Source organism: Lates calcarifer, linkage group LG8, assembly GCF_001640805.2.
Source record: "Lates calcarifer isolate ASB-BC8 linkage group LG8, TLL_Latcal_v3, whole genome shotgun sequence".
In the NCBI taxonomy this organism is placed as follows: Eukaryota; Metazoa; Chordata; class Actinopteri; family Centropomidae; genus Lates; species Lates calcarifer.
The window spans coordinates 998,334-1,012,852 of NC_066840.1; the positions used below are offsets into that span (position 1 = coordinate 998,334).

The window sequence follows — 14,519 nt, forward strand, 5'->3', positions numbered from 1 at the left end:
AGAGTGAAAATGGATGTTCCTCATTGAAAGTTAGATGAGTGGAAGCAGCCTGTGAGCTTTGGTCTGGTCCACAGTATCTCTATCTTTTGCACCTTAGAGTGGCTCAAACAAACTCTGCTACTGTTTGGTTCAGCTGTAAAGCTGCTGTGAGGGATTGACATTGAACTGATGTGGATCAAATGACCACAACAAGATATTAGCTATATTAATGTGAGTATGATATAACATTACTATTACAGGAATATGTCTCTTATCCACCGTCTTTCTATTTGTTCATCTTTATGTATGGCATCCAGTATGAGGTCCAGTTACACCCTCAGCTGATAGAGCTCATAATCAATGGTTTCTGTGTCTTCTTTGTGACACCAGACAAGATAAAGAAACACATCAGGTTCAGTAAAGAATAGCATTTAATTTGCTGATTGTGATGATGCAGGGTGACATCAGCAAAACTGATGCAGACCTAATTTAAGTAAAGTACAGGTCATGGCTGTATTAAGAGAGGTGGACTCAGCTTTGTTGCTTTTTTGTCCCAGTGGCTCCATGTGGTATTGCAACATAAAAAATCCCCTGCAGCCCAAAAAGCATTGTCAGACATTATGAAAACATGTCTGTCTGTATAACTGTTGACAGGACACATCAGAATACAAACAAGGTCAGTTATTACTCAGTGTTATGGATGGATATCAGCACTGATCTCCTGTTCTGTTTTTATTTAAATTTCAATTCCAGAATCAATGAATTGATTTGTTTCTTGAAGATTCAGTTTGACTCAGAGATTCAGATACATCAGATAAACATCAATATTGTGTAAAGCGCCTCTCAAATTTCTCCTGGGAACTGACATTTCTTCTATATTCAACAAGTGAGAAACACTGTTGTTTCCTTGAATATAAAACTGTGTAAAGTGCACATTAGCAGCTAAAGTGTCAACACATTTCCTGGTTATAAAACTGTGGATCCAGGATTTATCCTCCTTGGCAAATGCAAATATGACACATGTCTATTTTTAGGCCTACAGTATGTATACTAAACAGCTCAAGAATAAAACACCTGAACCACCTTCAAGGGCATCACCAAAAAAAAAATATATTATCCCCTACAAACGTCCAGTGTAATGCTGAGTGTGAGCACAGACAGGACAGAGTGAAAGTGTCTGTGTGGACAGGACATGGACCTGAGGTCTGCAGACAGCTGTTAGCAGCAGGGACAGACTGAATGAAGGAGAATCCACACACTGTTCACTCCACTTCCACCTCACATCTCACAGCCAGAGATAATATCTCTTCAACAAACACAAACTGACCTCAGATCAGTCTGCAGAGGCTTTTTTCACTCTGTCTCTCTCATACAGACTCTAACTATTCACCTCACAATTTATCATTGTGACTATCATGACCCACAGTGGCTCATATAGCAGCTATCACCTATGTTACTTTTTAACTCAAATAATACTAATGATTGATAATAACTAGATTTCACAAAGTAGACATTTTACACATCATGCAGCTCTGACTCAACTCACCACCATAGACACACAATGTTAAACAGAGATACACATGTATACAGAGAAAAGAAGAACTGATATCTGATCAAATACAAATAAAAATGGTGAATAATCAGAAAATTGATTTTTTTTAAGTCCAGCCTTAATCATTGTATTATGAACACTTGATCCTAGGAAAGATTCTCTTGTGTGTGTGATTTGTTGTTCATCCTTGAGGAATTCAATGGATTTTTAATTAACTGTTGGTCAGAAAAGCAGGTTGTTTCACAGCCATCTGAAGAAATCTGCAGTCTCTGAATTCATTCAGTGATGGGTACATCATTTTTCTCTGTGTTATTCATGTGCATTTTTAATTATCTGGTGCACAGTTAGTATCTTGATTTTTTTATTTATTTTTTTTTAGTTTTTTACTTGAGGTAAAATTGAAGCACAGAACAGAGATGTTGCTCAGACTTTAGTCTGCATTACAATATCTGATTCAAACTGAGATGAGCGTTTATAAAAACACACATTAAACAACAACTGATACATTTTCAAGTCTTCAAAAGTCTCCACAGAATATAAAAATCTAATCACCTTATCAAAGTGTGCATTATCACAATGAACAGTTGGTGTTACTGTTGATATACTTAGTGAGGCTACATACACAGTGAAGCCTACCTGCTGTTTAATCACATTAACTAGGTCTAATCTCCATGTTGTAAAACATAACATCTAGGTTGCCTGAGAATCAGGGGAAATGGATTAAATCATGGCTTCCACCGAATGCTTCAACAAGTAAACTGAAGAGTAAGCACGACAAATCCTCTGCTGAAACTAAAGTAAGACTATGTGCAGAGTGTTGGAGATTGTTTTGAAATCAGTTGTATAATTTGAATTTGCATTTGCATTTCGGCAGAAATGTTATGGTACCCTCTGCAACACAATGAAAGTGAACAGTGAATCCAGCTCAGTCAGACAATAAATGTTCTTCTGTTCTCTAGTTTTGCTTTGAAGAAGCAGTAAAGGTTAAAATGAGGAATCTGTTTTCACTGCACCACATTTCCAGTGAAAATAAAACAGAATGATATACAGCGTCATTCCGTGGAAGCTCTCTCTCTCTCACAGACACCAGTGGAGTTTATTGAAGGAATCTACTTGTCATCCTGAACCTTCTCTATTGTTTTATGGTAGCACTTTTGTAGAATACTAGTCTATGAAACACAGTGTAAAATGGATGTTACAACATCCTGCTACAATGTCTGCAGCGTTCTGGAGCTGCTACCTACTCTTTTTCTAAAATGTCCTTGAACTTATTTCTAAATTAGGGTCTGCTCATTAGGTTATATAGGCACAACAGCCTCACTCATGTGACAAAAAAGAAACTGCAAAAATAAAAAAAAAGACAAAACAAACAACCCCCATCCCCTTCCCCCACCCCCAGAAACAATTTAAAAAAAACTGCAGCAGCCCAAGCTTCGTAAGATGGTTCTAATTAGCCAAACATTTAAACATGAATTCAAATAATATTTAACTATATTTGGCTAAATAAACTAAATAAACCAACTGTGCTGCTACTGCTGACATTTAATGGCCCAGTAGGTTGCTGTGCAGAAAAAGAATATTGTCCACAGTTCCAGGTTAAAGCTGGTTCTCCTTTTTTGACTCACAAATCAGGCCAGGCTGTGCTCAGTGATGGTGGATGGATAGTGATCACAACCAGTGTCAGGTTAGGAGACATTTTAGCATGCTGCTTTCACCAAAGCAAATGGGCTATAAAATAAGGTCAATACTGAGGTGTGATGAGTTGACCTCTTGTTTACATCTTTCATTTCAAACAACTTTGCTGGTGGAAGATGGCCACAGGTGGTCGGAGTGTTGGATGTGTCCAAGGTCTTAAATCGAGCCAGAAATGCAACAGTGTCACTGAAAGAATATTTGGAGAGATGGACAGATTACTGACGTTTTCACTTTCTGCTGTGACCAGGCTTTAACACATGGTGGCCTGGACATGTTACCTGGTTGAGTGTTCTGTATATCATGAAGCTGTCTGCCTTGGCACCAGGTCACTATATTCACTACAGCTAATGTGTGTAACGAGTTCATACTGCAGCAGTGTTACATTTATGACCTTTATATCTCTTTTTCCTCTTACTCTTTTAATACATCATCTTCCATCTCTTTGTCCTCTCTTAGATGCGTTGCCATCCTCAGCATCCATCTTCCCCTTGCTTCCCTCCTCCACTGACTGTGTTGAAGCTCATCGGGTGTGCTCAGCCGACCCCCAGTGCGAGGCGTTGTACCGAGGCTTGGAGTTGTGTGCGGCTGATGCGGCCGTGTCCCTGCTAGGGGAGCAGGTGGCAGCTGAGTGCCTGGAGAGACAGGATGCTTTGCTGGCTAAGCACCCTGCTCTGCTGGCCTGCAAGTGCCACCGCGGCCTTCGCAAGGAGGAGCAGTGCCTGCGCATATACTGGAGGGTTCGCCTGCTGCCAGGTGAGTCAGGACTGGGATGGGGAAGGCTGTGCATGAGAGTATGTCTGTGGATCCATATCGGAAGCTGGGTTTCCATCCAGCAGAACAGAAACAGAATGTATTAAATCAGAAAAACTGAATTATGACGACACCCCTCAACTTAAAACAATTAATTTTTGAACAGATTAACAATACTGTATAAAAATATTGCTTTGCACATTGTAATTTCAGTTTAAGTAATTATCCAGCCACATTGAGCTTGTTTGCACCCATTCACACTCCACTGAATTGTTTCATTTGAAGAGTTCTGAGTCACTAAGTCATTAGTGTTATTTTGCCAAATCAAGATCATGAGATTCTCATAAGAATTTTCATTTTTGAATCCATCCATTCATTTTCTATATCCACTTATCCCATACAGCGTGGGTGGGGTTGGAGCCTATCCCAGAATACATTGAGTGAAATGCAAGCTATATGCTGGACAGGTAGTCAGCTTAATACAGTTTAAAGCTGAACAGTATTCTACATAGATATAAGTTGATGATGATGTGTAATGTAAGAAAGGTTGCATAAACAGAATCACAGAGAGGTATCACCAGCTCTGCCGTTCCCCTGCCTCCCCACAATCTCCCTGCTGCTGGATGTGTAAATGGTTCAGGTGCTGCTGACACCTGAACTGGGGTTCAGGTATGTTAGTCTGTTCACTGGTTATTTCTGAAGATAGAAATCTGTATAAACACCTCATGAATGTAGAGTTTCATTTTACTGTCACTCAAACTGGACAAAATAATGCATTTGTTGGGGACTATTTTCAGCAGCGCATTAATACCTGATGCTCTGGTGAGTGTTTGGGGCGGCAGGACGATGTGTGTCGGACTCAAAATAAACCTCAAGTGGAAGGAAGAGCAACTAATGACACTTCCCTCCTTCAGCAACATACAATCTCTAGGATTATATGTTGTCTCCCTCCAAACTAGTCTAGTCATGGCTAGTCTAGTTATAGCCAGATATTTACAGTATGAGCAACCAGGATGACACAATGACTTATTGTAAATTTATATGAAGAATATGATCTAGTAGGACATTAAGCAACTTCCAGGTGCTGCCAACAGATAGGACAGGAGCCACACAACCTCCTCTCCAACATGAAGACCAGGAAAGAGGACACAAACACACACGAGGCAAAGGGGAGATAGAGAGACAAAGACAACATGAACACAAGGAAGGAAGAGCGACAAGGAGGAGGCTGGGACTCCTGGAGGACCAAGATCCAGATGCAAAACATCTGGAATGAAGCACCGACAGCCAGGGTAGAGAGAGAAAGGTCCCAGGACAGCTGATGGTCCAGTACAGACAGGCTGGGTGAAAAGAGAAGACAGGGAGGAGAAAAAAAGGGGTGAGCTCATAGCCTGGATGTTCATGTCCTTGAGGAATAAAAAACAGAGGTTAGAGAGATGAAGTGGCTTTACTGGACAACATGGACCATATGTATGAATGTATACTAGGTCCATATAGACTGAGATCGACCTGCCAGCAGGTCTAATGCTAGGCACAAGGCTGCAAATAAGCAAAGATCAAGGCCCTAACTGAATGTTAAGGCATAAAGATGAGTTATAAGTTTGGATTTAAACATCTCAACAGAGTCATACAGTCTGGTGACTTCTTCAGTGTGTCGATTAAAAGGGAGAGTAGGATCAAATGCAACACACAAGATTCTTGACTGTCAGACTTTAAAAAGTTACACTGACTGATGAGACTGGTGACTGTGTCGGCTGTTTTATCAGAATTCAGGAGCATAAAGTTATGTGACAGCCAGGTTTTCGTAGTCAGACAAACAGGCCTCTAATTTAATGATTTGAGAATGGTCATTTACCTTTACAGGTGAATACAGCTTGGTATCAACATAACAGTGGAAACTGATTACATGACTGTATAGTTTGGCCAAGAGGTGAAATATAAAGAGAGAAAAGCAGAGGGCCAAGAACAGAACCCTGAGGTTTCTCACATCAGAAGATATTGATGTAGAGTTGTTATAGGAAACACACTGTTCTTCCAAGTGCACACAGTTTCAGTAGAATGACTCAACATTAGATCCTGCATGTCTGGATCACTGTCTAGTCTCTTTAGCTAGGGTTTAACAAAATTAGTTTTCAACTTGGTGTGGATGATGCCAATTGTAAGGGATAACTTAATGATATTCAGCATTGTAGGTCCCAAAGCTGGACAGAGATCTTTGAACAGTTTAGCTGATAGAGGCTCAAGGGGGCAAGTAGTGGGTTTAGAAGCCAACATCAACAGACAATTATCCAAGTATCATTTTGTTAAAACAGATTATAGTACAGGCAATGAAACAGACTATTTGGAATTCAACATATTGCTCGACTAGTTCTGCAGAAGAAGTGGAAGAGGACCTAATTTTGCATCTAATCTCATTTATTTAGCTGCAGAAAAAGTGTAAAGAAATCATGACCTGTAAAGGACAAGCAGCTACAAGATGGCTGCTTTGGGGTAAGTTTGGCTACAGTGTGTATTAGTGGTAGTAAAGGAACAGTGTGGCCTATTGATGTGTTTTTAATAGTTTTTGGACAATAATGGAGCTCGATGGCACAGATACAGTACATCAGGCTTTAATACACACACTTATTAGTATGAGACACTGATGGTTGGTTTGACTTTACATGGAATTTGTTGACAAGAAGAAAAATTTGAATTTGTCAGCCTTATCCTTGAAAACTCCAGAGGGAGGTGGCTTACAGAGAAACCACAGGTTCAGGTGTTTGGACATCCATCACATACTGCTGGTGTGTGTTTGTCTTTTCATACAAACAGTACAAATTTCTAGTGACTACTACGACTACTACTACCACATTCATTACCAAGCTATAATCCTAATCTTATTTTAACACTTTTACCCGAATCCATCTTCCAGCCTCATGTGGAAGAGATTTCTAGTCAAAAAGACCTCACTCTGAACACACACACACACACACACACACACAGACACACACACACACACACACACACACACAGAGTAACAGAAGCAATCCAGTGCTGGTGTGATGTGTGCATTAGTAAGTGAGCTAACACTAGTCAGCGGACTCCTTCTCCCCTGTGGCCTATTAGTCAGTGGAGCATTAGTGTAATTACACACTCTTCAGTTCCTAACGCTGCTAGGCTGCTCTAGCGTGTCATTACCATAAATATATAGCCTGGAATAGGATTTACATACATAAACACTTTACATGCCATTACATTCTTGATTGGGTTTGTACTTTGGAGTGTGTTTAAATAATTTGCAGGAACAAACGGCTCGTCCACTAGTCAGTCATGGCTCTGCTAATGGGTTTCACAATTGGACAAAAGCTGCCTCCAATAACATGAGCTCATGGTGACTTTTAAGTTTGCCCTCATATCGATCTTATCCCTCTTCTTATCCTTCAATTTGTCCACATTGATGAGATTTCAGTGACATGGTGATTGTGCTATTTGCAGATACAGGTACAAATGTTCTGCAGTGTTTCTATGTGATGTGGGTTATTTACAGAAATATAACAGGTTATTAAAAGAAGTAAGATTCATTAAGTAACCTACCTGAGCAGCTAGAGAGGCTCTAGAGTGGTATCTTACTAGAGATACTGACTGATCTCAGAGCTGCTGATTTTACACAGCTCTGTTGATGAAATGATAGTAACATTCACTATCAGTGTCAGCACTCCAGTCCAGTCGGTGTAGGTTGGGCTGTTGTTAGCTACATTACAACATTTTCCAGGCTGAAACAAGTCTAAGAATTGATTACTGTGTAATTCATGGACACAGACAGAGGATAAATCCCCTTAACTTTTCATTTAGCACCACCATGAAGTTGACATTTTTGCTTTTGGTAACATGTCTCAGAAATATTTAATGGTTTGCCATGACATTTTAAGTTTCTTTTTGTCCTGCATGCATGCCAATAGACTCTAGGTGGTTTTACAGTTCTGCTTTAAGTGGTTACAACATAGCTACAGAACCAATGCATGTAGAAGGCATATCGATGCATAGCTAATGTACGTCTCCTCAGTGCAGCTGTACACAGAGGTTGCAGCAGTTCTGTGGAGACCACAAAAACTGTCATCTTCAGCTTGGGACGCTTGTGTTTTCTTCAACAAGTGTCTGTACAGAGGGAGGTGATAGTGAAGAGTGAAGACAACATCAGTAATCTGTGAAGCCATTGCTACTGTAAAGCTCCTGCTCACTGTAATCACCTCTCTCTTTAACAGTGAATAAGAGAATGTAAATATCATGAATGGCAGAGGTCGTCTACTCAGCAAAACACACAAAGTGAACCTTATCACTGTTGCCTTGGATAACAAAGTAAATGAAAAAGCACTCAAGCAACTCAATTTTTTTAATGTGCAAAGACAGTAGGTTTACTACATGGACCCTCCTGCACTGCAGTGGATGCAGGGGGGAGTTTTGTTCTCCTAATTAGCTTTTGTGAAATAAATGTCAATTTAGTACAGTAGACTGTCAGAAGATACACTCCACAATTTAATTTAGAGATAGAATAGAGTAAATGACAGAATCATAATGTGCTTACAGAGCAACATGCTAGTGAGGCCAGCTTAACTCTGCTTGATGAGTTCTTAATGGTTTATGACTGAATTATAGTTCTGTGTGAAAAGTTATTTTTTCTGTTTTTTTTTTTTTTTTTTCATTTTCCTTGGTGTCTTCTGAAAAGACTCTACTACTAGTTTGGCTATTTGGGAGGTCCTTTTTGTTCTGATTGACTTTACTGAGCTACTTGTATCTCGGGGTCTTTAGCACAGCACTCTGGGAAGATCTGTGGTGTACCTCGAGGTTCAATCCTTGGCCCTTGGTCTTTTCTGTTTTAAGAAGAGTTGTGGCTGTTTACCTATTTTTTCAAAGAATGTTCAAAAAAGACTTGCTCGTACTACTTTAAACATTAGACAGACATGGCTAGTGCAACACCATTTTTCTTATGTGTGGGCAACATATTAATGCTTTTGTTTAATTCATTATTCATTCATCTTTCTTATCATTTGGCCTCATTCAGAACATTGATGACCTTCTTACAGTAAGTTTGATCGAGGTTACATGGAGTTTTGTTGGTGTTTTTCAGTTTTCAGTTTCCCGTTGCTGTCTTTACCTCAGTGTATATCTTAAGTTTGTTTTGTCCAAGCTGCTGTTGGTCACATTGTAAATGATAACTCAGTTGTTTTCCAATGTGTGTGTGTGTGTGTGTGTGTGTGTGTCTTTTTCTCCAGGGGAGGATGAACTGGAAATATCCCCCTATGATGACACACTAATGGATACTCGCATGGCCTCCTTAGTGGCAGGTAAAACACATTCATATACACACACATAACACATAGAGTCACTCATACAGCCTTTGTTATGATTAGGTAATTTGAGCCGGTGTCCATCACTGTCACACATGAAGTATTTAATGGCAGACAGCTCTATAGTTCTGTCTCAACAGCCATACAGATACATGCCAGGAAGTGATCAATGAATCAATGAATTCTTAGACAAGGTAATCAACATGCATCAATCAATAAAGATATAACTAGTGACCAGCTGACTGAGGGAACTCTGCTCTTTTCATTTACTCTCTTTTCTTTCTGCCTCAGTACCTCTTTATGCCGTCAGAGTTTCTCCTTGTGCAATCAGCTTGGTGGTGTAGGATAATGTGGGCAGGATAAGAGGTCTGCTAGGCCTTTTAACATGATATTTCATTTTGTTCTGAAATTCTTTGGACAGTGATATATGGCTTGGCCTGGATATGGACCCTGGACAATGTAGTAGCAAAGCATTATGCACTGTAGATCCCAGAGTGAGATTGGTGCAGTCAGTCATTGCATTTTTTCCCCAGCTGACTGTGGTGCCAAAGGATTGGGTTTGTCAGTTGGTCTATTCATCCATCCAACACTTTGGTTCAGAGCAAATATTGACAGCTGCTGGCCATATTGCAGTAATGTTTGGTGGGAGCAGTCACAGAACCGACAGGATAATAACCCTCTGAACTTTCCACTAGAACTACCATCTTTCCCAAGGTTACCTTTGATCAGTACCTCTGACAAGGTATCAAGGCAACTAATGGATTTCTTTTTATTTAGCCATGTTTATTCATGGTACCCAGAGGATGATTCCTATTGTTTTTGGCTCATGACCTCATTTCTAGCACCATGGTTTGGACAATTTTTTTTTCCTTCCTTTGCCTTTTCTTTACTGGTCAATCTAGAGGAGGCACCCTCTCTACCTTGAAGAATCCAGAGCTCAGTATATTTTATTTTGTGGAAAGGCTAGGAAGGAAGGCTGATAAACAAGAAAAACAAAGTGGAAACAGCTCTTAATGTACAAATGATATGTATACATCAAAGCCTCCTCTCTGTCAAAATGTAAAAATCTATACAACAGGAATTATAGTTTTGGAACACTGACCTTTAACTGAATGACAGTCAGGCACTAACACTGCCACTGAAACTGATGGTTGATTACTTGTTACTTTTTGTTGTTGTTGTTTCTTTACTTCTGCAGCAACTCACAGATTAAAAACTAATAGGCATACAGTGTACTTTTTTAGCAGTTGCTGTTCGTGGGAAAAGACTCCTTTCTACACACAGGTGCTTTGCATTTTGCTAATTCAACTTTTCCTCACCTGCTCAGCCTCATCCTTCATGCAACTGGACGGTGAGAATCAGTGCCTCAAGGCAGCACAGGACTGCGGCTTGTACGAGAAGTGTGGTTCCCTGCGGTCAGAGTACGTCCTGGCCTGCACCAAGCGGCTTCCCGGAACTAACCGGTGCAACCAGCACAAGTGCCACCGGGCTCTCCGGACGCTTCCTAGAGCGGGTCCCTGAGGAGTACAGCCTGGGTGTCCTGTTCTGCCCCTGCACGAACACCCTGTGTGGTGAGAGGAGGAGGAAAACCATCGTACCCTCCTGCTCCTACGAGAACACAGAGGGACTGCAATTTAACTGCCTCCACCAGCAGAGTTTCTGTCGCCGAGACGACCTCTGCAGGTTAGACATGAAGTATATGGGGCTGATGCTGTCTGTTAATAACAGTTGAATATGTCAGTATGTGAGAATTGGTATCAGTTGGTAGCAGTTTTATGTGGCATTGCTTGCACACAGTACTGTATGTCTGTCTGAATGTATGTTTTGTAATTATAGTAGTGTCCCCAAACTCTTCAGTTTCCATGCAGCTCACCACTGATGAACTGCAAAATTGTGTTGACTTTGAAAATTTGAGGACAGTTGGAGTAATTGGGTGCTTCTGGGAATGCTGGCCTGTCTGGTCTCAGCCTAAAAGGTCGCATGTCACTCTGCTGCTCCATCTACTTAAACTCAGTCATATAAGCTTACACTCCTTCTCTCTGTTCCTCCAAGGATCATTCTCATTTGTGGTTCCACTGTTTGGGGATGCCTTATTGAACAGATTTAGTTCTTAGTTCTTACTCCAAGGTGTCCTACTATACTGAAGCTTTAGTATTGTCCTTAACTTGAAGTCACTTTGGATAAAAGCGTGTGCTAAATGATTAATGTAAATGGAATGTAGGCTATTGTCTCTAAATTCCGGTGCAGGCATTCATTTGTCATATGTCTTTGTGAAATAGATGGTGCTAGAAACTTCATGAAGTGGTGGCTATTTGCAGGTCTAGTTGTCAACCTACTTTAGGTGGCAACCTGGGTTTCCAACCTAACACAAAGGAGCAAGCAGTTTAGAATTTTGGCAAATAATGTCAATAATCACTTAACTCAATTAACTTTCTGTTAGTATTTTCTGCCATGCTTAAGAGAGGTCACAGAGTAGTTTAGTATGGGAATTCAGAGATGCACAAACTTAATTTTTTTCTTCTCTAAAGTAAAGTTGTTGTAGTCCTCATCACCTCTGCCTCCCATCAGAACCAAAATCCTATTAACACGAATTGTGAAGGTCAGCGTATTTGGCGTGAAAGTTCAGCTAGACTGAACTTGAAAAACCTGAGAGAAAATTAGCATATTCAGTTTTGGACTCTCCAGCACCCCATCCCTTAGAGCTCAGCACTGTGAAGATGATTTGCCATTGGTCCACAGTGACACTTCACTTTGCCTCTGTGAATGGATTTGTGGGTCATGGATACTGCATTGCAATGGATAGATTTCACCAAAATTTGTTGTTGGGAAGACCAAGATTTTATGATGAAGATGATGATAATGATGATAAATTTTAGTATGTCATTATAGTTTAATTGCTTTTTTAGAGGCCTTTCCATCATTAATATTTAATGTACGGGATAAATCGTGATACAAATGTATGAACATCAAAAATTACCAAAAAAGTCAAGCTAGTACTTGTCCTTCAAAATGCATATAAACAGTCCTATGTAGGGAGAACAAGGCTGGAGGAACAATGGATCCAAAGCAAAAATATCTAGAAGAAAGCAATAGTGAAAAGACAGAGAAAGGACAAAACATACAAAACATGTATCAATACTTCTACTAAAGAAATACTGAAAACAAACATGGCACTGAAAACCCTGCATCCACTGAACCTAAATTTAAACGCCTGCAAACACACCCCAACACACACACACACACACACACACACACACACACACACACACACACACACACACACACACACACCCATCTAACTTTCCTGCCCATTTCTTGTGTTTGATGTTGAGTTGTTGTTTGTGTTGTTGCCAGGTCCAGACTGGCTGATTTCCTTAATAACTGCCAGCCATCTCCTCTGACGGCCAGCGGCTGTTTGAAAGACTCAGCAGGCCTCTGCCTCCGAGCCTACGCTGGACTCATTGGTACGGGTCGCAAGGAGGAGGGGGAGGAAAAGTTGGGGAAGGAGGAAAGAGGAGTAGTTGAATTACATAAAACAGAAAGCTGCATTTTACCCTCAGACATAACTTCCAGGAGAGAATATTTTGGCACAGTGTGTCTGGGACACTCCAATGTCTTTGGAATTTGAACTATGGATTACAATAGAAACAAATTGCAGTCAAGGGTTATATATAGAATTTCATTAAATATGGAACAACTGAGCAACAGCAAAGAAAAAGGTCATTAATCTAAAAGCATGCATGGACAGATGTGAAGCCCAGAAGACAGGACAGAGCTATGAACACAGTGTTAGGGTGTCTTCACAACTTTTGTTGATGCCAATCTAAGAGCAGAGCACAAGCTCTATCGCATTTGATGTGGAAATAAAGCAAGATCCTAAGTTAGACATCAGACCTCTAGTGTGCACCACTAGTCATTTGTCTAAAAGAAACTGAAACCCTCACTGTCAAAAAATCTGTTGAAATAATGACCTCTGTTCATTTGAGCCCCTCTCTTCATACTGTGCATCATCAAATGGTCAAAGCTAGCAAATATCATATTAAGGCAATTTCTGGACTTAATAAGCTAAGGACTGTAACAGTAAGCAACATATTTGTGTCAATAATACATCCATTAATAAACAATATGTATTTAGGAATCATTATTCCCATTGGACTTTGTCCACTATTCCTGCTGCACAGCTGACCTCTGTACTCTCCAACCATCCGCGCAGTAAAAACAAGTTGTTGTTAAGGAGAGTGATAGCACCACATGGACATAGTGAGTAACTTAAAATTGTCATCATGACAACAAAAAAATGTTGAATATGCTGTCTTAAGACTGTGTAAAACCAAAAGTATCTACAGAGTCCAGTGAGCGGATGAGAAGGATAGATGGTCAGACTGAGAGAGGAATGGGTAGAGAGGCAGAAAGTGAGTGAACAGGGTGATCAGACAGAGCAGAAGTGGAGGAGGGGAAACAGCAAGATAGAAAATGAGGACCCATGACAGCTGACAAGAGATGTGGATAGAGAAGTGTTGAGTAGCTCTCTGCAAGCTCTGACAATGATGGATGACTTTTCTATGAGGAATAGCTTTTCTAAAGGCACAACCTGCATAATCCACATATTTACCAGAGTAGCCTGCTAAAAGTAACCACACAATGTGTGTGCCGTGCAGTTAAAAAAATATAATGGTATTAGTTAACCCCCCTGCAGGATCCAAGGAGACAGAGTGTGATCCCTTTTATTACTGATTATCAGGTGCATGTTGACATGTATATACTATATGACATACAGGCTTGGAAACTAAACTGAATCTGGTAGTTTATAACCACTTTTTTTCTATTTAAAAACAATCTTCTACTGTAGTGATATGAAGTGAAACCAGCGGCTGTCTGCACAAGTCTGCCTGTCTCCAAGAAATTGTGCTACCAGTTTGCAAAAGCAATTACATTTTGAGGAAACATGATGCAGACAGGCATATAATATGGTTTTTTAATGATCGTGATGAGGAAATGCTGTAAATGTTTATACTAGACATCAGTAAAGTGTTCACTGACAACGTCATTTGTGCAATATCCACTTGTAGCAACTAAAGCTTTATTAAGCCTTTTTTATGCTTATCCATGCTCAAACACTCAAACATTTGGTTTGAGTATTTTGAAAAATCACGGTCTTGGTTTAAAACAGAAAACGTCTGCAGAGAATTGAAGCATGAGACAAAACATATTAATTAATA

General features: G+C 40.1%; 1 protein-coding gene across 1 annotated transcript in view; it reads left to right on the forward strand.

Moving 5' to 3' along the window:
• gfra3 (GDNF family receptor alpha 3) overlaps positions 1-14,519 on the forward strand; it is a 49,684-nt gene that overhangs the window by 16,760 nt on the left and 18,405 nt on the right. The window contains 5 exon segments of the mRNA XM_018694402.2: positions 3,683-3,979; positions 9,226-9,297; positions 10,628-10,797; positions 10,799-10,983; positions 12,655-12,764. Of these exon segments, the coding sequence (XP_018549918.1) occupies positions 3,683-3,979; positions 9,226-9,297; positions 10,628-10,797; positions 10,799-10,983; positions 12,655-12,764 (834 nt within the window).